At 40.1% G+C, this 25,711-nt stretch overlaps 1 protein-coding gene across 7 annotated transcripts in view; it reads left to right on the forward strand.

Moving 5' to 3' along the window:
• The first annotated feature begins 223 nt into the window (after nt 1-223).
• Bicd1 (BICD cargo adaptor 1) overlaps nt 224-25,711 on the forward strand; it is a 121,917-nt gene continuing 96,429 nt past the window's right edge. For 2 of the 7 annotated variants that reach the window (XM_051155632.1, XM_051155633.1), the window contains exon 1: nt 224-860. In XM_051155632.1, coding sequence (XP_051011589.1) covers nt 648-860 — 213 coding nt within the window. In that variant the 5' untranslated portion in view covers nt 224-647. The remainder of the gene's footprint in view (nt 861-25,711) is intronic. The other 5 variants (XM_051155636.1, XM_051155638.1, XM_051155634.1 and 2 more) reach the window with 4 other exon arrangements.

Below are 25,711 nucleotides of genomic sequence, written 5' to 3' on the forward strand. Positions count from 1 at the left end.
ATCTCTCCCACCCTGAGCCTTCTTCACCTCTTGAGCCTCCATCTCTCTTCAAGCCATCCCTTCGTCTTCTTAGCCTTCAACCCTCCTCTGCGCAGTTGCCCCTCCTCAGCCTTCCTTAGCCTCCCTCCATCCCTCAGCCAGTTCTTGGTTCCTCTGCCCTCATCCCTCCTCAGCGGTCCGCGCTGCGAGGCGCAGTGGGGTTTTGGTTTTGCTCCGCCCCCTGCCCTACGTCCCTGCATCCTGAGTGGCCCGGGAGGGAGAGGGCCAGCCGGAGTCCGCACCCGTGTGCACTGGCTGCCGCAGGGCCGGGCGAGCAGGTGGAGCTCACCCTCCCGCGGAGCGCTGGGCGGTGGACCGCAGTGACGCGGCCCGAGACATGGCGGCCACGCGCCTCTGAGGCCGCAGAGCCTCTTGCTGCGCGAGCTTGGCTGCTGAATGCCCGGGCGCGTGGCCCCGAGGGTCCTGGCTGCCTGCGGTCCTCACCCCGCAGTCTCCATGCTGCATTCCTCCTTAGTGCTTCCGGCCGTGTAGCAGCCGCTGCCGGCCGGGCCTCAGGGCACTCTGCCTATCCATCGGGCACTTTTCCTTTCCATTTTCTTGCTCCATCCCTGTTTGCTTTTCCTCCCCCTTCTGCTTTGCATCCCGCTATGGCCGCAGAAGAGGTGGTGCACACCGTAGACCACTATAAAACTGAAATAGAGAGGCTGACCAAGGAGCTCACAGAAACCACCCACGAGAAGATTCAGGCTGCCGAGTACGGGCTGGTGGTGCTGGAGGAGAAACTGACTCTCAAGCAACAGTATGATGAGCTGGAGGCCGAGTACGACGGCCTCAAACAAGAGCTGGAGCAGCTCAAAGAGGTGAGTGGCCTGTCTCCTATTCAGCTCTCCTAGTCTGGCGTCTCTCAGCGCCAGTCATCACTGTAGGGAAGTCAGAAGGATATGGCCTGAAGGACTGCATCTTAGAGCCCTTTGTTGATAAGAGAATATTGAAAGAGTCCATTGTTTTCACCAATAGAAAAATTGCCCGAGAAATGAATGCATAAGCTGGACCGGGAAGCTCTTTATCCTGTGGGGGAGGGGGAGTCACAAGAGTCTTCAGGTAGCAGTGCTGGCAGGTGACATTGAACTGGCTTGAAATCCATAAATCAAACTTCCTAAACTGCTGTTATTTCAAACCCAGGTATCAATGGCCATTGCATAATCCATCCAGTTGATGAGGAGGCTTGGGCCTGAGGACCTGCAATTTCAGGATGGTAGAATTTGGTACCTCAGCTGTCTGCTGAGTAATTGCTCCTTGGTGAAACAGGCACTAGTTACTAGGACTCACCAATCTCGTTTGACGTTGCTCTTAGTTCTTGCCATGAGACTGTAGGACCAAAACAACTTTGCTAGGTGGTTTTGCTGCCCTTAATTTCACCTCTGAGCAAGGCTGGGCTATGTTTACGTCTTGTGGAAGGCACCCTGAGACTGAGGAAAATTAAATTCACCTCTATATGGCGAGAAATGAGAAAGAAGGATATATGTAAAATCTATGGCTATCTGTGCCTTGCCTGTCAAATATGGCCCTTCAAGTTGAAATGACTGTATTTATAAAACCAGAATATCACCAGTGTTCTGTGAATAACATTTTCCTGTTCTTATGTTTTCTTTCTTTTAAAGACTAATGTTCTAAAAGAAAATAGTGAATGTGTATTTATGTCCAGCCAAGCATTCATAAGAATTGTACATACTATTTAAGGCAGTGGGAGTAGCAAGAAATCAAGCATGAATGTTAGTGTACATATACACTGCTTTTCTGTGTGACAAGCCTTTATTTTTAGGTGCATACTAACATTGTAAATGTTAGTGATATCATACATACATAAATAGAAACACTCTTCTTATAATCTGTTCATTTTAGGGAAAGAGAAGGCCCTGTTTTGTGTTGTTACAATTAAAAAACATGAGCTATGACATCTAATCAACCTTTCTCCTAGTTCATAAACAATAGAGATTTATACCTTCAATTATGCTATTTTTATTCAGATGCTTAAGTACCAAAATAGATGTAAGTAGATATGGTTAAAAACACAGATAGAAATATAATTTTTGCATATCATGCTATAAATTTTAGCTCATGCTTTTCTTGCCACATTCATATTTGGTTTTAATGGTGTCTGGACTTATATTTCCTAAGTTAAATTATGTCTTAGGCTGACATGTCTAAATATAGTGGTGCTAAACCTGGCAAAAAGTAAGGAAATGGGTGATTATTGTAATTCTCAGAGATGTTTTTGTGATGTCTTTATTTATTGACTGTGCTTTGCCAAGGTGGAGAAGCGCAAAGCAATGTTAAGTCACCTCTTTCTTGATATAGAAGTGGACTTACTCAATGATACAAAATGTGGCTGTTAATAGACCTTTCTCTTTGAGTTAAACAACACTTTTAGGGATATTTCTGTGTTGTGGTACGTACTCAACACAGTAAACCTTAATTCCGTAGTCTTTTGTCTTTAGTAAACAATGAGTTCTTAAAAGAATGAATCTGCCTTTTATTTATCTGAGGTTGACAGATAAAATTCTATGTACTTATAATGTATAGTATTGTGTTTGCAGGATACATCTGTTATGTCTTAATTGAGCTAATACGTTACTTCACATAATCGTGTTTTTTTGTGACAACCCAACATTCATTCTGTATTTTAAAAGAGTTAGTATTGGCATTACACTCACCTTGCTACATCTTACGTCTCTGATTCCTTGTATGAGTGAGACAATGAAATATTTGTTTTTCTTTGCCTGGCTTATTCCATTTAATGTAATACAAAGTTTTGTAACATAGAGCTTAGCTCATAGTAGGTATAAAAATAAACATTAAAAAAAATAAATTCGTATTAGAAGAAGTTACACCTTTATCAAGTGTTCAGAAGTTAATATTGAGTAGTGTCAGAGAAAGACTGAGAAAATTGGAGATTGTGAGAAGTGACCACTCGTATCATCTCATTGACAGTAAAGAGCAAATGGGGAAAATGTTTTATAAGAATGATGAAAACAGTTTCTTAACACAGAATAATACAAATCCAAATTTTATTTGTAAAAAATAAAAGAATTAAGCCATTTTGTCCTATATAACTAGAAAAAGTATCAGAAAAATTTGTATTTATCAAATTACACTTGTTATTATATGTATTTTGATTTATATTTAGCATAAAGAAAACACAAATGAATATTCTTAGTAAACAGGATTATAACTATACAAAAGTATATTTTAAGGTAGTAAAATAATTGTTATTATTTGATTATAATACCTGTTTTAAATCTTTTAAACATGTTTTATTTTAGTTGAGATTATTACTTAAATGAACTGAGTCTCAATTACAAACAGTTGTGCAAAACAAGGTATTCCAATGATGATGTCATATAGAAGCCATTATAGGAGAGAGAGAGAGAGAGAGAGAGAGAGAGAGAGAGAGAGAGAGAGAGAGTGTGTGTGTGTGTGTGTGTGTGTGTGTGTGTAGGTCAGAGGACATCCAAATATTATTCCTTAGATAACTTGTTTTTTGAGACAGTATCTCTCACTGGCTTGGAATGTGCCAAGTCGGCCAGGTTGGCTGGTTAGAGACCTCTAGGAATCCACCTGTACCTGCTCCCCAGTGCTGAGGATACAGGTGTGTACCATCATGCTGCGTCCTCTAAAGCAGCAAACTTACGTCCTAATGCTTGTATGGTAGATATTTTACCAATGAAACTATTTCCTAATCCTGGAAGCCATTGCTTTCAAACATTCTGGGGGAAAGAGGCAAGATGGCTCAGAAGGTAAGGGCTTTTTTCCCCTCCCAAGCTTGATGAACTTGGCTTCTATCTCTCCCTTCACCCTGTTCCTACATGGTAAAGAAAGAGCCCACTCTCGCAAGTTGTCTTCTTATCACCACATGAGTGCTACGCACACACACAAACACAGACACACACACACACACAGACACAGACACACAGACACATACACACAGACATACACACACACACAGACACATACACACACAGACACACACACACACATAGACACACACACACAGACACACACACAGACACACATATAGACATACACACAGACACACACACAGACACACACACGATGTAATTAAAAATTTTACAATAATAGGAAGTAAACTAGGGCAACAACATAGTAAGTTTTTTTCCTATGTGTTTTTCCTTCTGACTACATTGCTCTTTTGGTAAATATTCTTTTGTACTTATTTTACATGTTTTTTGAACATATGAATCTATCTGTAGGATTTTGGTTTTGCTCTTTGTTTTTGTAAAACCAAGAGTGAAGAATATGGTAGTAATTAGTGAGGCCTGATAAGGTGGCTCAGGTTCTGTCCTGGCCATTTGTGAGGTAGTGAGAGAGGAAAAGAGTGTATTTGTGTATGGAAGAAACTGAGATTTGTTTTTGTGACCCCATAGCAGCCTTGTGTGGCTTTGTAGGTGAGTTATTGGTGATTGTTTTGCTTCCTGTCTCATTGGCTGGTGATGGGAATATGTGCATCAGCATAATGCCTGGCTGGTTTCCACAGCTGGAGGAGCCAGGCCTGCAGTGTGACCACATCCTGCCCACTCTAGATCTTGGTGTGAAGCCAGGATGATTCAGGCGGTTGGACATTAGTACATTACCCCTTATTTCTTCTTTGACAGTTGAGTGTTGAGGTGGACAGCTAGAATCTCACAAACGCTTCAGATCTTGTGCATGGCCTAGGAGACAGGGAGAAGAAAGTGGGAACAAGGCTATGTTAGCAAGTGTCTTTATCACTGCAGTGGAGGGGAAAGAAAGGGTGACTATTGGGCCATTTTCCTTCCGGGATCTAATTTCTTTGTCTATAAAACCCAGTGACTGAATAATCTCAAAATACTTACTATGTAATATACCTGACTCACTGTGCTTTAGAGCCACCTACTTGCTTGTCTACCTACCCTTTCCTTATCAATTTCTTTCTACTTTTTTCCAAAATATAAAATAATCTTTCTGCAGGTCATGGTGGTGTATGCCTTTAATCCCAGCACTTTGGAGGCAGAGGCAGGCAGATCGCTGTGAGTTTCAGGCCAACCTGGTCTACAAAGCGAGTCCAGGACAGCCACGGCTACACAGATAAACCTTATCTTGAAAAACAACAACAACAACAACAACAACAACAACAACAACAACAACAACAAAAACCTCAGAAACTTTCTTAGTTGTATTAACTTTCACCCAGCCTTCATGAATTTGCCCTCAGCCATTTTCTGTATTTTCTTCCTGTTCATTTCGGTTCTGCTCACTCAGCTCTAACCCTGATATTTCACTGTTCGATCACTTGTACTCTTTATTTCACCATTTTTCTAAAGTAATTAATAGTGCTCGTATGAACACCTGGCCCACACACATTTTTCCTCTGAACTCCTTTACTTTTCCAATCTTCCCTCTTTTACTTTAGAACTGATTTGTGGAGTTTATTATCAGTGAAATGCCTGCTCCTGGCTTCTTAGAAGGTGGGGAGGGAGAGAGAGAATGAACATGAAGATGAATATTCCAGAACCATTGTAAACAACTCTGACTTATTAACTCTTAAGATCATTTTTTTTAAGTTGACATAGATTCTTAATGTTGGAGGGACATTAGAAATTAACTTTTTAATTATTTTAATTGTTTTGTCTTTGAGTGTCTTGCCTGGATGAGTCCACACCATGTGTATGCCTGGTACCCATGGAAGTCAGAAGTGGAAGACTGTATCACAGTCCCTGGCATTGCGGTTAAAGATGGCTGTAAGCCACCGTGTGGATGCTGGGAATCGAACTTGGGTCCTCTGCAAGAGCAACTCACTAAGCCATCTGTCCAGCCCAGAAATTAACTGGTTTAGTCATCTAGTGATCAGAACTAAAAGGGTAATTTCTGTTAATATTTAGAAATAATTTCAAACTAAAAATCTTTCTTAAGTGAATATTCAGATATTTTACATTAGCTCTAGTTTTATAATCAAGATGTTTTTTTTTCTTTGTAGCAAAAGAAAATAATTTATCTTTACAAGTTACATTAAAATGCTTTCAAAAAGATATACAACTTAGAAAAGGAAGCATTTAGTTGGGGAGTTGTTTACAGTTCAGAATGTTAGTCCATGATCATCATGGTGGGGCGCATGGTGGTTGGCAGGCAGACATGGTGCTTGAGCAGTAACTAAGAGCTTACATCCTTATCCACAGGTAGTGTGGAGAGAGGAAGAGAGGGAGGGAGGGAGAGAGAGAGACAGAGAGACAGGGAAAGAGGGAGACAGAGAGAAAGACAGAGACACTAAGCCTGGGCTGGGCTTTTGAAGCTACAGACCCCCTCCTCTGGCAGTGACACATCCCCTCTAAAAAGGCCACACCTCCTAATCCTTCCCAAACAGTTCCACTAATTGGGGACGAAGCATTCAAACATATGAGCCTATGGGTGTCTCATTCTCATTCAAACTGCTGCAGGCTTCAAAACTATAATTACATATTTAGAGAGTGGTAAGGTATTTCAGAAAAACACAATGAAAGCAAAAGCAAATCTAGACAAATAATGTTTTAGTCATCATCAACCAATTCCAAATTTTAAAAAATGTGATACTAATGTGATTCAGAAATGTGAAAAATGTGTATAAAATAAGTGTTGTGATTAGATTATTACATAAAAATAAATGATTGTTCATTCATTTGTGTAATAACATTACTATATTTAATGTCTCTATTGTGTGAGAGTCACAGATCTGAGTGTTAAAGCTACAGCAAAGAACAGAAAGAAATGTCCATGTTCAGGGAGCTTGTATTCTGGGTAGGAAGAAAGACAATCATAAAAACAAATAAGAAGAACAGGTCAAATGGCCCTTAATGTTGTAGAGACAAATAACAAAACAGGAAGATGGCGTATATAGTGGAACCTAGGGCAATTACTGCTGTGCCATTGTAGTAGGCAGTGAATTAAAAAAAAAAAAATGGAGTGAGAGGTGAGAGATGGAACTGGGGTGATTATGGCCAGACGGTAAAGGCCCTTCCAGTCAGTCCCTGCTAGCCGACGCCTCAGCACAGGTGATTGTAAGGATGCTGGTCACAGGAAGGCCTTGTCTGCGGTAGCAGATCTGGCGACACCGTTGGAAGGATCTGCCCTTAACAAGGAGTCTGGAAGTAGCTGCTACTCCAGTGCCTCTGGTGTATTTAAGGGTTTTCTTGAACATCAGGCTCCTGAAATTTAGAAAGTGGCTGTGCCTCACTTTTGGGATGGTCTATTAGGACATTTTGAATTTTGCATTACTTCTCTGTGCTACGTAAATGTGAGCATTTTATAATGTGAAACTAACTTCTGTGGCTGTGAGTGTAGCTCCGTAGCTTGCCTAGTGTGTGTGAGACCCTGGGCTCTGTTTCTCAGGGTAGCAAGAACCAAATTAGGCTAAAACAAATCCATTGCAAAAATGCAACTTGACGGAGGAAAAAGCACTAGAGATCATGGTTACTTGAAGATGAAAGAAATCTTAATCTTAAATAAGAAAATGTATTCTAGATAGTTATTAATTTCACACACGACAACTAACCATTGTATTATAAATACTGTTAGCTACTGCAGGTATTGTTTGGAGAATTGAATTAAATCTATTTATTTGTTTATTTTATGCGTATGAGTATTTTGTCTCTGTGTATATCTGTGTACCATGTGCATGTCTGATGCCTGCAGAAGCCAGATGAGGACATTGGATTCTCTGGAACTTGAGTTTTAGATGACCATGAGCTGCCATGTGGGTGCTGAGAATTGAACCTTGTTCAATTGAACCAGTGATTCTAACTGCTGAGCAGCCTCTCCATTCCCCCCCCCCCACCCCCCCGCCCGGAGAGTTGACTTTTGACTGAGGAGGGAGAGAAACAACAAAAGAGTTGGCAATAAATAATATTTTATAGGGATATGTGCTAAAAACAAAGCAAAGCAGGGTTGTGGAATAGTAAACCTAGTAGGAGCTAGTGGAGGAGGTAACGTTAGAAATGAGAGTCAGGCAAAGCCCTTTTGAGAAGATGATATTGAATCTGACTCCCAGGTGATAAAAATTAACAAGCCAGGAAGGGATTGCTCTGGGCTGAAAGTACCAGCAAACATAGAAATCATTTGGTGAGAACAAGCTCTGTGCTTGTGACAGTAGCTCAGCTACCGGCATTTGAGATACAATGACCCTGTGTCATAATAGACCATCCCAAAAGTGAGGCACAGCCACTTTCTAAATTTCAGGAGCCTGATGCACAGACCTTGCCCACTGACAGCCAATGCAGGCGCCTTTCCCAAGTCAGTGTGATAAGAAAACACTGTCAATTTTCTAGGCATTTTTTCCTATTCTTCCATGGGGTGGTGCTGCTATTCGTTAAGTCCTCCAGGTATGTCTGGACTAGAAGAGTGGATATGGGAGGAAAAGGTAGTGAATTAGACTGGAACTAGGTTTTTGAGCCCTGAGAAGAAATTTGTTTTTTGTTTGTCTGTGTTGTTGTTGTTTTGTTTTGTTTTGAGACAGGGCCATACTAAGTAGCCTCAACTGGCGTAGAACATTCTATGTAGTCAGCTTGACTTGAACTTACAGGGACTAACTTCTCTCTGTTTCCCCAGTGCTGAGATTAAAGGTGTATACCACCATGCTAACAGAAGAAATCCGAATTTTATTTCAGGTAGAGTGGACAGCTTTGTAGACTGTGGGAGAATAATCCAAGGTAGGAAGTTGTTGGAGCAGTTCAGATAAGAGATGATGATGGCTTAGATTTGGGGGGGGGGTCAGTATCTGGGGTGAGAAATGAGCCAATTCAAGATGGTTGGAGGGTCTGCAAAAAGGTGCTTTCTTAATAAAGCACTAAGAAGAAAGTAGTCACCTAACAAAGAAATATTAACATAACGGAATAAGGAGCTGGAGAGTTGGTTCAGTGGTCAAGAGTATTGGCTTCTTTTCCAGAGGATCTGGGCTTGATTGCTGGTACTCACATGGTGGCTCACAACTGTCTGTATCTCCAGTTCCAGGGCATATGACACCCTCTTCTGACTTCCTTGTGCATGAGGCATGCATGTGGTATGTAGATGCACATGCAGGCAAAATACACATAAAATAGAATAATAATAAAAAAATTAAAGGTGAATAAATAAATTTAGTTCAGTTTAGAAAATGAATGTTTATTTGAATTTGAATTTTTAAAAAAATGGATCCCAATTTTGATACTTTGCTTTTAAAAGGAATTGAAAAACGAGTCTGCCAAAGCACATAATTTAGAAAAGACTTATCATTGTGATAGAAAAATAAGCATCTACTTGCACAAGACTGGACCTATCAACATTTCATTATGGATAGAAGAGGAGCTCATAAGCCCCACCCATGTCTAAGGAACAATTAAGGTACTGAGGCAGGAGACGTCATATTCTTCATTTAATTGCCTATGCTCACGTAAACAATCTCCTTTCTGTGATCATGTAGGCAATGCATTTACACACACACACACACACACACACACACACTACACCACATGAAAGTAGGAAAGTAAGGAGACTTGTTGGAGAAAAGAGTTTTGATGGGACGGGAAAAAGATAAGAGAGGAAAACAGAGGGGAGGACATGATCAAAGTACATTGTATATGTATATAAATGTGGAAAAAACTTAAAAACATCATTCTATAGTCGAAGTATTCCTGGTATAACTGAGTGAGAAGCAGTATTTTTTTGTTTCTATTACAAAGCTCGAGTGTTGTCATTTTTCTTTCTATAAAATAAAACAAACTAACCAGACATATTCTTTTAACATTCTCTGAAAATAGTCCCACCTGGATACTAAAATGGATGTCAGGATTTTATGAGACTCAGGGTTATTACTTATAGGATGCTATGTGTACACTCTAGATTAGGGACGTGTGGACATAAATATATTCTGAAGCTGGGGTTAAAGTAAAATAGGAGACTAATAAAAACAATATTTTAAAGCTGGGTGTGGTGGTACACACGTTTAATCCCAGCACTAGCAAGGTAAAGGTAGGTGGAGCTCAGGGTCAGCCTGCTTTACATAGTGAATTACAAGACAGCCGGAGCTGTGCAGAGAAGCCTTTTCTCAAAAACAAGAACAAAAACAAAAAACACAAAAAAGACTCCAAACAGTAAGAGGCCATTTAACTCCCCCCCCCCCCCCCGCCCTTTGGTGAGACTTCAATGACTGGCTCGCATTGCTTGGTATTGTTTAGAGGCTAAGGAGACAGGTATGTTGGGCTGGGTAAGAATTTGATGTGATTTGCTTTCATTAGCAGAAACTGTTTAGAATGCCTCGTAAATGTTGGCTTATTGCTTCTGGAACATCAAAAGTTAGTGTTCTGATCCTCGGACCAATGGGTTGAATGTGAAGAAGGGCCAGCCATGGAGACTGATGAGCTGAGTGAGTTAGCAGCCACAAGACCATAGCCTCTCCTGGTGGCTCATTGGGACATTAAAACAGAAGCCAAAATGCTACTTGTTAGAGAGTGAAGGAAGTGAGTCAGAAACTGGTGGAATTTTGAAACAGATAATTTCTAAATTATTTTCAGCACCACCACTGTCATTAAGTGTGTCAGTTTCCTTTATAACTTAGAATAAAGTTCTGATACCAACATGTGCATCAGTTTTGTGATTTGCTGTGCAGTGACAGGGTGTTAGATTCCACAACTGAAGTGCCACTAGTCTCAACTCACGGAGCTCTGCCAGCCTCTTTCCACAACGACAATAAAATCATATTCAGCAATATTCTCTTGGGGTGGGGTGGCGTGGGGTGGGGTGGGGTGAGGATGGGAGGGGGCCAGAGAGAATTGAGGCAGGTTTGCTGTGGGGCTTTGATGTGTATTATAGGCGTTTGCTTATAGAGAACCATATGCTCTATTTGCAGTAGTTGGCTATAGGGAGAGATAAGTGATGGCTCTTCCTGGGTTTCTGAGGAGAGCTGAGTGTAGGCCTTTCATCTCTCTGCCAGGAATACTCCTGTTTACCCTGTCAGAGTTCATTCTGTGCTGAGTCCAGACTGTCATTTTGGGACATAGTCAGTGGCACTGTCTTTTTTGGGGGGAGGAGGGCTGGGACCTAACAAAATCATTTGTATATTATGTGTGTTTCTGTATTCATGTGTGAGGTGCACATGGAGCCAGAGGGATTGGAGCTTCTGGGACTGGAATTGCAAAGGTTATGAACGATCTGGCAGGGAGTTGGTTTCACGTCGGGACTGTAGACCTCTGGAGGGGCAGCAAATACTTCTAACTGCGGAGCCAACATCCAGCCTTCATTGTCTTTAAATTGTTTTGCAAATGGAATTTTCCACATTATCTAATAACTGTAGTATCACTTCATAATTTGGGGTCCTGGTTGTTCATTTGTGCTCTGGTCCATGTGGTTGCTACAGTAACTGCTTTAAAAAGATTTAGTTAGCTGTGTATTAGATTTCAATGTACTATTCCTGCATTAAAAAAAAAGTTTCATATCCTTTTTTTTTATTCCTGCATTTTAAGACCAGATTTTTTTATGCTTTTTTTTGTTGTTGTTACAATCCCTGAGCATTTTCAAGACAGTGTTTTTAAATTTCTTTCTTATTATTTTTTAATTTCAAGGTACTTTAACATGTTGGAAAATACTCCAGTAGTCCTGAAATTAAATTAAATCAGTTTAGTCTGTGTTCCATGCATAGATGATAAGCCAGCTTAAACTTTTCTCTTGTCCCTTGCTCAGTCAGTTTTAGTAAACTTGGTGATTGGCTCTCACATTAAGGATAACTTTCACAGTATCATGTGACCATATGGAGCTTATAAAATACCTATTCCAAAAATCTTCTTGGGATGTGTCTATTTTTACACTTTTCTGGAAGGTGTCACACTACAGGAGAAGCTGCAGAGCCATCTGTGCCTGTGTCTAGAGCGGATGTCAGCAGCCTTGCGCACTGCTGTTGTGCTGGGTCCCTCCCTGGGCTGTAACTTAGACAGCCACAGAAGCCCCTGTATTGGAGGGGCCTCTTCCTGCTGCATAGTGCGGCTGCCTTTGTATTATAGGCCTCGCTGTTGTGGATGGAGTAATTATTTTTCTGCATGGGTCTTGCTTTAACAGGCTGATTCTCTGGGCTTCTTCCAGGAAGTGTGGTGTTTCCTTGAAAATAAGTGGTGGAGGAATTTTTCTTGAGATTATGAAATTTCTTAGATAAAATGTTTTCATTTTTTTCAGATTCAAAACAATGCTAATGGTTAACGTATACTTCCCATGAGTGACTTGTTTTTACCAGCTTTCTTTGCTCTAACAAAGATAGATTTTTGTTTTTCTTAGCAGATAAATTATAAAAGTGAAATATTTAAATTATATCTTGTGGTTGTTTAGGTGGCACTTGTGCTAAAGCCAGAATGAGACAGATACATCTAGCCGCTGCCTTCCTAGACCTTACCTTTTGAAGTCTGTTATTATTACAAAAATGTATAGGAAGCAACAAAGGGTTAGAAATGTAAATTAAGGGACTGGAGAGATGGCTCAGTGGTTTAGAGCACTGGCTGCTCTTCCAGGGCAGCCACATAGCAGCTCACAACTGTCCATAACTCCAGTCTCAGGGGATCTGATACCATCTGGCCTTCATGGCCACCAGGCATGCATGTCACACACAGACATATATGCAGCCAAAACAGTCAGACATATAAGATAAAAAGAAAGATAAATGAAGGAAAACACGCAAATTTAACTGTAGTCTTCAGTATTGTTGACCTGTATACAACATTTTGAAATCTATTATCTTTTCATTCAAAAGTCTTCCTTTTTAAATAGGTAAAACATAGTGTATCATACTTTTAAACTTGATATATAATGAATGAAATGATATGCCTTTAGGTCTGTGGTCAGCAACAGTCTTTCCACATAACTGAAATCTTCCTCAGAACATGTCTATTCTCCTCACCCAGGGGGAAAACATACTGGGGAAATGCTACACTGGATATCCTCTGAAAGCCTTTCAGATCCAGTTATCTGCTAACCCTTCAGGGAAAACCGGTTCAGAACCTTTTCTTCTGACTGTGGCTGGGTAGTTGCCTTTTCTGAACACTTGGCTTTCCTCCTGTGAACATAAGGCGCTCCATCTGCCAGCTTATGATGGAGATTTAAAATGGAAACCAGACTAGTTTAACTACTGCTGTATGCCTACTTAACAAAATGACAGCTTAAAATGAAGAGAATAGAAGTATTTTAAGACTATTATTTAGCTTATTTACAAGTTTTAGTCCTTAGTCCAAAATCTGTCTGATTTTGAATAATGTTGTGTTTTTATTATTATGTTAAAGTATGAAAATGTGGCAAATATGAAACCTTGTGCTTTAAATGCCCACGAAGAGTCCATGTTAGAGGCAGCTGCTCTGACTATTCCTTCTGAATTGTACTCAACTGTGTATCCTTCATATTTTTTCCCTTTTTTATTCATTCTTCTTGTAAATTTCAAAGCTAGTGATCCTTATCTTGACTTTTTCTTTTCCTAGTGCCCAGCAATGTAATCGATCAACACAAACCTATTAGATGAATGAACTAAGTATAATTTAGTACATTACACTTCTCCTCAGTGCTGGGCATTTTGTAGTTCAGAAACAATAGAATGGAAATTCCACAGAGTTCAACCTAACATATTAAGTAGTTAGTGTAATGTGAGGGCATAAAGCCTAATCCATTTTGAAAATTTTTATTATCTGAGAACAACTGACATACAGAATAAGTGAAGGAAAATGAATTAACTTCAGTTGGGCCTTTACATTGTTTAGTAGGTAGGAGAAACTAAGTAGAACACTTTGGTAAAATATGTACACACATAAAATGTTATTGGTAAAAATACGTTAACTAATTGTTCACATTGAAATACTTTATTGCTGTTTGCGGCATGATTTTCTTTTTCTGTTTAAAAGGACTCAATATAGCAGTCTTCATTTTATGTTTGATCTCTAACCACATGAAATAAATTATGTTTTCAGTCCTTTAAGAAAGTATTTTATCATTGGACTGGAAGCAATTTTACTATAGACAGCCTTTCTTATTGTTTTTCTTAATTTTTAAAAATTGCTAGCAGCATTGCATTTCGGGGACTTTGAATGTTACTGGAGTTATTTTTGAGGCGTTCATAAAATCAAGCATGTAGGACAGTTTGGATTTAGTTGCATATTCTATTTGCCTTGGCTTTGCCCTGCCCATTGTCCATCTCCTGTGGAGACACTGATTGCATAGGTTGCAAATAGTTCCCCCCCTCTCTCTGTCAGTTTTTTGAGATTAGGTTTCTCTGTGTAGCCCTGGCTGTCCTAGACTCACTTTGTAGACCAAGCTAGCCTTGAATTCATAGTGATTTGCCTGCCTCTGCCTCCTGAGTGCTGGAATTAAAGGCGTGTGCCACCATGCCTGGCTTAGTTTTCTCTCTTAAACCATCTTCCCTTGTCCTGTTTAATTTTTCTTCATAGTACTTACTACTTCCAAATTAATGTTTATTTCTTCCTTTTCTGTTTTTTTTTTTTTTTTTGAGACAGGGTCTCTTTGTGTAGCCTTGGCTCGCTTTGTAGACCAGGCTGGCCTCACACTCACAGCGATCTGCCTGCCTCTGCCTCCCAAGTGTTGGGATTAAAGGCATGCTCCACTACGCCCGGCTACTGTTTCTGGAATATCTAGATTCAATGGAATGCTTTAACAAACATCTGATGTACTATACATACAGAAAAAAGTACAAAAACATGAATGCATAGTTTATCAAAAAATAAAAAACTGACTCCCAGGAGAAGGAAGTGAAAGTAATGGGTACCTCAGAGTCGCCCTTCAAGCACTTATCCATTGTCGTTCTGCACCTTTAGCAATTACTGCACATACTTCAGTCACAATAATTTTCCATCATAGTTTTTCCATCCATAGTTTAGTTTTTAAAATCTATTTTTAACCTTTAAATGGACAGAATAATATTCTACATATTTTTTCATGGCCGATGTATGGTTTATTTTTTGTGAGGCGTTCTGGTTACATATAGCAATAGTAACGTCATTTTGTCATTACATGATATATTATATAATCATGCCACAATTCATCCTTTCTTTGGTTGATGGAGATTTCCACTCTTAATTATAGAGGTATGGATAGTGCTGCTATGGGCATTTCATACATATGATCTGGTTGGTATACATGTTCATGAGTTTCTTTGAATATAATCATTAGGGTGTAGAATATGCTTGTTCTAAACCTTGTTTCAGTTTCTGGTGGGGGAGAGGGGACCCTAACCATCTCTGTTAGTTATAGAAATTGATGTTAAGTGACTATCAAGGGGACTAAAGATAGCCCAAGATTTTTGGCTGTGGACCTGTAATAGTCACACTGACCAAATATACAGTCCCATTCCTTCCCCTTGAATTCTTTTTCTATCCTCTGCATCAGAGTTTCTGTTTAGATATCCATTTTTATTTTGTTCTTTCATTTCTTAATTATACCACCAACAGTAAAGTGAGTTAACAATTACTTGTCAGGCTTAATAATGAATTTACACTTTTCTGGCATGTTATTAACAATGATTATTACATAATCACTGTAATAAATTGACCAACAATGCCTCATATTTGTGATGTCTTCTAAATTCTCAATTTGGGAATGCAAGATGGAGGGTGATATCATGAACTCAAATACAAATTACAGAATCAACTATTTGAGAGAAACATACACACAGAGGGGGCGAGGGAAGGGAGGGAGGGAGAGAGAGATAGAGGGAGGGAAGGAGAGAGATTGAGAGAGAGAGAGAGATTAAGAAGAAGAAGGAGGAGGAGGAAGAGGAGAGAGGGAGCGAGAGAGAAAGAGAGAGGGAGAAGGGGAGAGAGAGGGGGAGAGAGAGAGAGAGAGAGAGAGAGAGAGAGAGAGAGAGAGAGAGAGAGAGAGAGAGAGAGAGAGAAAGAGAGAGAGCGCATGCATGAGCAAGCTAGGGACATCCCGGTCCACACACTGGGAGGAGGAGCTCCTGTAGGCATTCTACAGCAGGACTAAGAGTAAATCTGGAGAGACAGGAGTGGACAGGAAGGAGCTGGGCTAGAAGGAAAGGCTGAAAGGGGCTTCGGGAAAGAATTAGGGGAGCTCTCACCAGTGATGTTTGGTGATCTGCCTCCATTTATCTTATTGTGATGAAGAGCTAATTATAGAATCAAAGGAAGGAAACTTTTAGTCTTCTGTATCATTCTAAGTGTTGGCGGGATGGGCTAGAAGAAAGCTGTCTACCCACTGCTACCATATGGGCGTACAAAAGAAAACAGTCATCAAACTCTGAATCTGGTGGTGCCTTGATCTTGGATTAAGCCTACAAACTTAGCAGCGTGAAACAACACACACACACACACACACACACACACGCACGGACGCACGCACGCACACACACACACACACACACACTTTACCTTAAAAAGGAATAGTTTCTTCTGTAATACATATGAAAACAAACAAAAAGAAGGTTAGAGTATTAGGTAACCTATTACAAAGTTGAGTAATTACATTACACATAGCATTCAAGAACATACAGTTATTAAGGTATGATGACACACCCTAGCCCTTGGGAGGCTGAGGCAGGAGGATGGCCTCAATTATGAGGCCAGCCTAATAAACACAATAAGACCTAGTCTACAAACAGACCAAAAGAACAAGGGTCAATTATGCCTCTCTCTCTCCTACTCCCTTTTAAATGGATTGCCTGGCCTCTCATTCTTTCATTATCACCAACACACACACACACACACACACACACACACACACACACACACACACACACACACACACACGCAGAGCTTATTATGGAAAAATAAAAGATAAAGGTCAAGAGCTGACCCTCAACCCCACTGCACAGCAGAGGGGAATAAAGAGCATCACAAACAGAATAACTTAACATCCTCTAGTGAGGGACATTCCCCTGAAATTGCCAGTGTCAGTAGCATTCTTTTGTTTACGTGGGCTTGATACAATGAACTTTTCTTTGACACTTTTCCTCCACTGGCCAAGTTGAAAGGAGTTTTTCTTTGGGAAGATTCTTGAAACATTTCTTTTTCTCTATTCCCATTGTTATGACTACATACCAGGTCTTTACTGGAAAAGCTTCTTCAGTAATCTCTTTAGAGTTTTATTGCGGCTTCTTAAGCCTTTGATTCAGTGGTTCACAGAACTATAAATGCTGTGGGTTCTATTAAGATTGGCATCTTTGCAGTGTGAAATCTTGAAGAATAAAAGCAAGGCCTATGGTGGAACCATCTTAGGGATTAAGAAGTGTGCTTTCCCAATAGGATGTCCATTTATCCACAAATTTCGGAAATTCCTTGTTTTTAATAGCTGAGTAGTATTCCATAGTGTATATGTACCACAGTTTCTTTATCCATTCTTCTACTGAGGGACACTTAGGCTGTTTCCATGTTCTGGCTATTATGAATAAGGCTGCTATGAACATGGTTGAGCAAATTTTCTTGTTGTGTGCTGGAGCATCTTCTGGGTATATTCCAAGGAGTGGAATAGCTGGGTCTTGAGGAAGCCCTATTCCCAGTTTTCTGAGATAGCACCATATAGATTTCCAAAGTGGTTGTACTAGTTTGCATTCCTACCAGCAATGAAGGAGTGTTCCTCTCTCCCCACATCCTCGCCAGCATGTGGTGTCTCTTGAATTTATGATCTTAGTCATTCTGATGGGTGTAAGATGGAATCTCAGAGTTGTTTTGACTCACATTTGACCATGTCCCCTGGAGGGGGAGACCTGGTGGCACTCAGAGAAAGGACAGCAGGTTACCAAGAAGAGACTTGATACCCTATGAGCATATACAGGGGGAGGTAATCCCCCTCAGGGACAGTCATAGGGGAGGGGAATAAGGGGAAAATGGGAGGGAGGGAAGAATGGGAGGATACAAGGGATGAGATACCCATTGAGATGTAACAAGAATAAATTAATAAAAAAAATAAGTAGAAAAAAAAAAAAAAAAGAAGTATGCTTTCAGTTAAGGTCCACTGCTCTGCTATTCCTTTTAGTATACTTCATCACCATTACATCTACATATTGGTTACTTTTGCAGTTCTGTGGTAAAGGACCATGGCCAAGGCAACTTATAGAAGAAAAAGTTTATTTGAGCTTATAGTTCCAGAGGGTTAAAGTCCATGGTGGTAGAGAGAAGGCATTGTGACAATAGCAGGAAGCTGAGGGCTCAGATCTTGAACCACAAGCACAAATCACAAAGAAAACTTGGAAAAGCTCATTGCTCTGAGACTTTACAACCCAACTCTAATGACATACTTTTTCTTAGGCCACACCTCTTAAATCCACTGAGACAGCTTCGCCAACTGGGGACGAAGTAATCAAACATCTGGGCCTGTGGGGGGACATTTTTATTCAAACCACAATAATCAATTATTTAAATGTACTTAAATCCTTGGTTTTCCAGAGACCTTGTCCTGTATGGTAAACCTGCATCCGCTACTGGTCAGTCTTTTGTGTGAGCACTTAACATTAGACAGGCAGTTGAGTGCAATGAGGACATGACTACTGCTTCTAGGTATGGTTGAGAAGAGGGATAGAAGACCCAGAGGCTTTTAGAAGAGTCCATAACAGGGAGAATACATGGCAGAATGAACATAGCTAGTAGACTGAACTGAGCCATGGGTGGAGGGGCACAAAAATGAGAGAGCAGCTAGTGAGAGGACCCAGAGTCAAGAGCAGAGGCTCAAGAGACCTCTTTCCCATAGAACCTAAACTAGCTAAGAGAGCCTTAAGGCAAGCTTGTGCTTTGGTATGCTAATAGGCATCACAGTTAGTTCTGAGTGTCTTTGGGACCTGACACCAGTGTTTCCTTTATGTGCCAAATTCCTCTTATTTACCCTCTACCCACTAACCCCCCTTTAAAGACAGGTCTCTCTATGTATCCCTGGTTTGCTTAGAATGCTATGTAGACCAGGCTTACCTCAAACTCACAAGTGCCAGGATTAAAGGTGTCTGCCACCATACCCAGCTGTTTGAGTTAATTTTTGTGATTTTGCTGGTTTCATTAAAATAGGTCTTATTTAACTTTCCCCCAAGAACCACTTTCTCCATCAGGCATTCTCGACATGTGTGGCTTCTGTGTTTTCTGCTCCAACTTTCTTTGTTGTTGTTACAGGCGACTCAGCTGCCCTGTCTTCAGGAGCCTTCAGGGACCCAACAATGTCTTATGTCATTGTCAGGTGCACAGCCAGTATAAAAGACCCACCACCTCTGCTCTCTCTCTCTCTCTCACATGCCCTCACCACCTCTGCTCTCTCTCTCTCTCATGCCCTCACCACCTCTGCTCTCTCTCTCTCTCTCACACGCCCTCACCACCTCTGCTCTCTCTCTCTCTCACATGCCCTCACCACCTCTGCTCTCTCTCTCAAGCCCTCACCACCTCTGCTCTCTCTCTCTCTCCTGCCCTCACCACCTCTGCTCTCTCTCTCTCATGCCCTCTCTCTGTCATGGGCGTCCTTCTCCTTTTCTCTCCCCCTCCCCCTTTCCCACAATAAACCTCCTATATACTAGCTCTGCTTTGTGGCATATTAATCATTATCATAACACTTTTCATTTATAGTGCTAGAATTACATTCTAACATTTGATTATATACTACTTAAAATGCTTTTAATAGCATCTATTATATATAATAGTGTGTTTTATTATGACATTTTAATAAATTTATACAGTGTATGGATCCTATAAGAATTCAATATTTTTCATAAGTGGAGATTTTCAGTTTATTGAGAGTAAGAAAAGCTGGGCATGGCGACACATAACTGTAATTTTAGCACTTGAGAGACGGGGAAGGAGGATCAGGGTAGTGAGTTTGCATGCTGTCTCAAAAAGCAAAACCAAGCAAGCAAGCAAGCAACTCCCCCCGCCCCAAATAAAAACCCAAAATTAAAATGTAGGAAAGACTTGGGTGTCTTACACGTAGTCTGGCATAGCCTAATATTTCAAATAAACTTAACCATACTGTTTTGGCCAGCTTCAAGTTGTCTTTCTAGTCATATATTGTGCCCTACATTATTTCTGCAATGAGGTAGAAAAACGAGCATTTGTGAAGTCAATGTTTTTGTTTTCCTTTCTCTGAAACATTATTATATTTTTGTTAAGCTAGGGTTTGTTAAGAAATAAGAAAAAAATTAAAAAGTCACTAGTTTGAAAGACACGTATTTTTAATCAGCAGGCTTTAAACTTTCATTAATACACAGTGCAAATGAGGCCCTACAAGCAAATGCGCACTTTGTCCTCAGCCACTGACAGCCTCACTCATTGCTTCAAAGGCACAGCGTCATTTTCACTCTTTATTACCCAGGGGCATTTCAAACTGTTATCGAGAGGCAGCCATCTCTGGAGTAGCCATCTGGCAAGAGTGGCACCATACGGTAGAGACCGAACCTAATTGATGTGCAAAAAGGAGAATTTCAGCTGCCCAGCAATGGAGAGTAAAATTGAACCTCAATGGCTTAAGATTTTTTGGTAAATAAAAAAAAAATCATGATATCTAGTTTGAGGACTCCTTGTTTTGGGAGTTTTGAAGACAGATTTATAACCCTTTTCTCCATTGAGATAAGAACATCTCAAAGTTAAAGGATGTGTATAGTAAAACAAAACAAAACAAAACAAAACAAAACAAAAACCAAAAAAACAAAAACAAACAAACAAAACCCAGAAAACTAGTGTCCAGGGAAAGACGGGTCCTTGTACAATGTGAGGAACTCAGGTTGTCGCTATAGTACATCAGATCAGCAGCATGTTCTGTCTACAGCGGAGCCTGGGGCCAAGCCCAGCGTCTTGAGCATGCTATGGAATCACTCTACAACTGAGGTACATTCTCAACCTCGATAATGTCTTAGTTAGCATCTCAGCTACACTAGGACAAAATTAGTAATACCGGGAGCAACATTTATTGATATATTAAGGTTTGTTCAATGTGAAGTATATTTTCTAACAGTGACATAAAAAAATATTAAAAAGCCTCCACAGTCCTTTAGACCAGCACAGGATTCAGAAGGATGCACTGTAGTGATTTATAAGTCCAAGTGGACAGATGACAATTTTAAAGCATAGTGAGGTCTTGGAATAGTTACGTTGTTGCACTTTGAGAGAGAACTGTTTTCTTGAGTTCTGTCCCAATGGCTGGAAACAAAATAGCATCTCCTTTCTATATGTGACAGAAGCTGATTATCAGACACTTGGAAAAAAAAAAAACAACATAGCATCTCCTTTCTATATGTGACAGAAGCTGATTATCAGACACTTGGAAAAAAACCAACAACAACAGTGGACTTGGGCTTTTCTGCAATAAAATTGTGCTTAAAAATGATTGCCCCTCCACTGCATCTGTATGCAGTATTAAGGCAACAGCCAAGCAGCTCTTTGTGAATGGCAGTGGAGAACATAATGCCATATTCCATGCTTTGCAGTGTGGCTCAGTTCTCCTTCTTGTATAAATTAATAAGGAGATGCAGCCAAGGAAGTCATAGCCGGGGCTCAAGTTCCCAGCTATCATATTGCTGGTCTAAGGAAGTGCTAATCAAAATTGAAGTAAAGCACAGCCAATTTACATCAGCTTAGGATGGGGTACTCTGGAAGATACTGTGACAGCCTTTTGGCAAAATTTAGACTGGAAATCAAGATGATTTCGGTTTTTTGTTGGTGTATGTCTTCTAGGCTCTGTGCTCTTGTGTAGATGTGTATAAGAGAGACATTTTGCTTATTGCTTTGTACTTTGTGATCCTTTTTGATGTAAGGTACTTATTAAGAAAGATATGCACAGTTATATTTCCTTATTTTAAAATTATGACTCTCAAACAGTATTAAAACATTAGCAAAGCTCTGGAAACCCTTACATTTTAACCCTTAAAATGAGTGCTCAGCTGGGTGTAGTGGAACATTCCGGTAATCCCAGCACTCTGGAGGCAGAGGCAGAGAGGCAGAGAGGCAGAGAGGCAGAGAGGCAGAGAGGCAGAGAGGCAGAGGCAGAGGCAGAGGCAGAGGCAGAGGCAGAGGCAGAGGCAGAGGCAGAGGCAGAGGCAGAGGCAGAGGCAGGCATATCTATGTGAGTTCGAGGCCAGCCTGGTCTACAAAGTGAGTCTAGGATAGCCAGAGCTTTTACACAGAGAAACCCTGTCTCGAAAAACCAAAAACCAAAAACCAAACCCCAAACCAAACCAAACCAAACCAAACCAAACCAAACCAAAAAGCCAAAACAAAATCCCAAACAAACCAAAACCAATTGCTCAAAAAAAAAAAAAAAAAAAAAAAAAGAAATGATACTGGGAAAAAATACAGTGTTTTTTTTTACATTGAATAATGGTACTATTACAAAAACAATAATTTTAACATTTAAACTTTTTGTGTGTATGAGTGCACATTCATGTATGTGACTGTTGACATGTGTGTGCTACAATGTGAATGTGGAAGTCTAAGGACGACCGTGGGGATTGGTCTTTAACTTCCAGCTTTTTGAGGCAATATTTCTTTGTTGTTTTTTCCACCATGTATGTAAGAGTAGCTGACCCAAGAACTTCTGAGAATTCTCCTATCCGTGTTTTATCTCCTGGTAGGAACACTGGAACTTCAGAGGCTTTGCTATGCTTCTGGCTTTTATGTGAGTTCTGTTGTGTTTAAATTCAAGCCCTCATGTTTGTGTATCAAGTGCTTGTTCTCAATGAATTATCTCCCCAATCCTTGTTTTGTTTCTAGTTCTATAGATCAAACTTGGGGTCCCATGCATGCTAGAGCCATACTCTACCACTGAACTATATCTCAAGACCAAGAAATATTTTTGTAGATGAGCAAATTCTCTGATTCCTAGGTAACTTTCCTCCATGATATGAGTCATTTAATTTTTACAGTTATCTTGTGGCATAACTACTATCCATGTGTTAATAAAATTGTAAGTAAACGGTATTTGTGAAAGGACCACAAAAGCCAGCCCTGGGGTAGGGATAGGAGCTGCAGTCTCAGCAGTCAAAACCAGTTGTCTTTTCTTTAAAGTCTAATGTGCATGTTTCTGTGTGTGCGTGTATTGTGGGGCCAGGAGGTGGGATGGGTATTGTGGGGATTTGTGCTCACACATGTGCGACAATGCCTTTTGTGGAAGCTGGTTCTCTTCTTCCACCACGTGAATCTCAGAGATTGATCTTAGGTCTTTTGGCTTGGTGGCAAGCACGCTTACCCACTGAGCCATCTTGTTAGCCCAGTTGCAATCGTTTATGTCATGTCATCTTACAGGAAAGAGGTGAGTAGTTTCTGCTTTATACTTTTGAGCTGTTTATTCTAGTAATAGTTGAGTGTTTAAGAACATTGTTTCTAGAGTATAAATGTATTTGTTACTTTGTGTGAACTGTATGAGCACAGCATTTTTGTGCCCTACTTTTCCAGTTTATGAAACATGTAACTAATAATGTACTTACTCAGTTTTATCTGTTTATTTGCCTACTCAGCATGTGTTGTGTCTTGGCGTTGATACACCACCCATGTGTTCCTGTGTTTGGAGATTTACTCTCCATTGGTAGCACTGTTTGGGAAGTGTGTGGGCGCTTTAGGTGTTGCTGGAGGATGTGGGTCACAAGAGGTAGACCTTGAGGTTTTATAGCCTGTTCCCTCTCTGCTTCCTGATTATAGATGCAATGTGGCCAGCTGCTTCTTGGCTCTGCTGCCATGCCTTCGCCATCATCATGGAATATAGCCCTGGAACTGTAAACCTACATAAGTCTTTCCTCTCTTAAGTTGCCGCTTGTAAGAAAATTTGCCACAGGAATGAGAAAAGTAGCTAACTTAATAACATATTGTAGTATGTTAATAATATTTATGTATTTATTCATCTGGCTTCACATAGTTAGACACAATTTTTCCATTTATCCATAAAATGGATACTAGAATAATAGAACACACACACATACACACACCCACATCCCACTACACATAAACACATACACATGTAAAGATAATTAGCATTTTTTGGTTGTCTTTAATTAGGAGTAATTTGCTCTCATCTCCCTATTCCTGGGGCCGACACTTGGCAATGTCTAGTGGCAAATGTGGTTGCCTGAGGGATTACTAGCATCTAGTGTGTAGAGGCCACGTATGCACTGAATGTCCAACAGTGCACAGGCAAAATGTAAACTGTAAACAGTGCTGATAGTTATTATCCTTGGGTTAGTATAAATTAAATTTCTTTGAGGATCTCATTTTCTATTTTTCTAGCCAATCTACTTAGTAAGAACAAATACATATGTAACATGAAAACTAAGTTTAGAATGTAAATTATTATTATTTTTTGAAATAAGAGCTCTTACTGAACCTGAAGCTCATTAATCTGGCTGGGCTGTCTGGCTCGCCAAGGAACTTTTGGGATCTTCCTGTCTTTAATTCCCCAATGCTGAATTATAAACATGTTTGCCCATGCCATGGATATTATGTGGGTGCTGGGAATTTGAACTCAGGTCCTCTTGTTTACATATCAAACATTCTTACCCACTGAACTACCTCCCCAGCTCCTCCAACATCACCTTTAAAATTATTTTTTTATGGGATAGTTAATGCTATGAAATATCCTTATTGTCCATCTGGTGGATGGAATGTCACACAAATATCTAATACTGTTCATTGCCTTTTCAGATCTAGAGAAAGTGATTTATGTCAACAGACTCATGTAATTACAATCTTGAATGGATCTTTCGTCCCATGTAAAAGATGTAATAAGCCTGAAAACTCCTTTCCAGATACGTATGTGTCATAATGCTGAGCAGTAAACCCGCCTAGCTGGAATATGACATAATGTAATATTCTAAATAAAAGGGGTTGACACTAGAAATAACATCAGTGAAATCAATATGTTCCAAGCAGAGACACAGGCTCCATTAACAGTATGTCAATATGATGAATTATCTTCAACACTGACATGACGGCATTGTTTTCTCTTCGTAGTTGTGTTTACTGTAATTTTTGGCTGGTAATGGGACAGGGGTCTTCTTGGTACTTTGTGCTGTCATTAGTACTGGCCTTAGTGTATCTTTGTTTGATGTCTTAAACTTCTGATACTAAATTACTTTACTTTGAGGAAGAAAGTCAATACATTGAGGAATACTTGAGTAAGAAATGAATTACGGAAATTCTGTATCGTTTCTACTGCCCATGGAGTAAGGTGAAATGAAAGCAGGTAGAAATTTAAGAGAAATTGGAGATGTAGCTATAGTAATAAGTTGAATATTTATGATTAATTTGTTAATTTTTGTTTGTCTGATTAGACTGTAGGTTCTTGTCATGAGAGGATGTATGTATTTTATTACCATGCTCCTGTTGCTTAGGACATATAGGATCATGCCTACCAAATAGAAGGTATTGGATTAAAATTTTTAAGAATGAACTTCTATCTTCTCATGAAATTTTGTTCCCTTTCTTCACATTGAGTTACACTAGTCATGGTGACAAAGCTGCCGTGACCAGGGCCTTGGAAATATTGTCTGGTCTCCGAGTCACCTCAGGTCTGCTGTATGTGCGTTAAGTGATGGGTGTTCTCCATCATTGCCTCCAGCATCACTGAGACGAGGGACTGGGCATCCACAGTCTCTGACAGCGCTGCCCTGAAGAAGGCACGAGTCTCGATGAACATGCTTTACAACAGAAACTACAGACCCTACAATACTTCTGCCCTAATTCTCCTTTTAATCCCCCCCCGGAATATGTTTGACTGGTAGATT

Source organism: Acomys russatus, chromosome 13 (assembly GCF_903995435.1).
Source record: "Acomys russatus chromosome 13, mAcoRus1.1, whole genome shotgun sequence".
Lineage (NCBI taxonomy): Eukaryota > Metazoa > Chordata > Mammalia > Rodentia > Muridae > Acomys > Acomys russatus.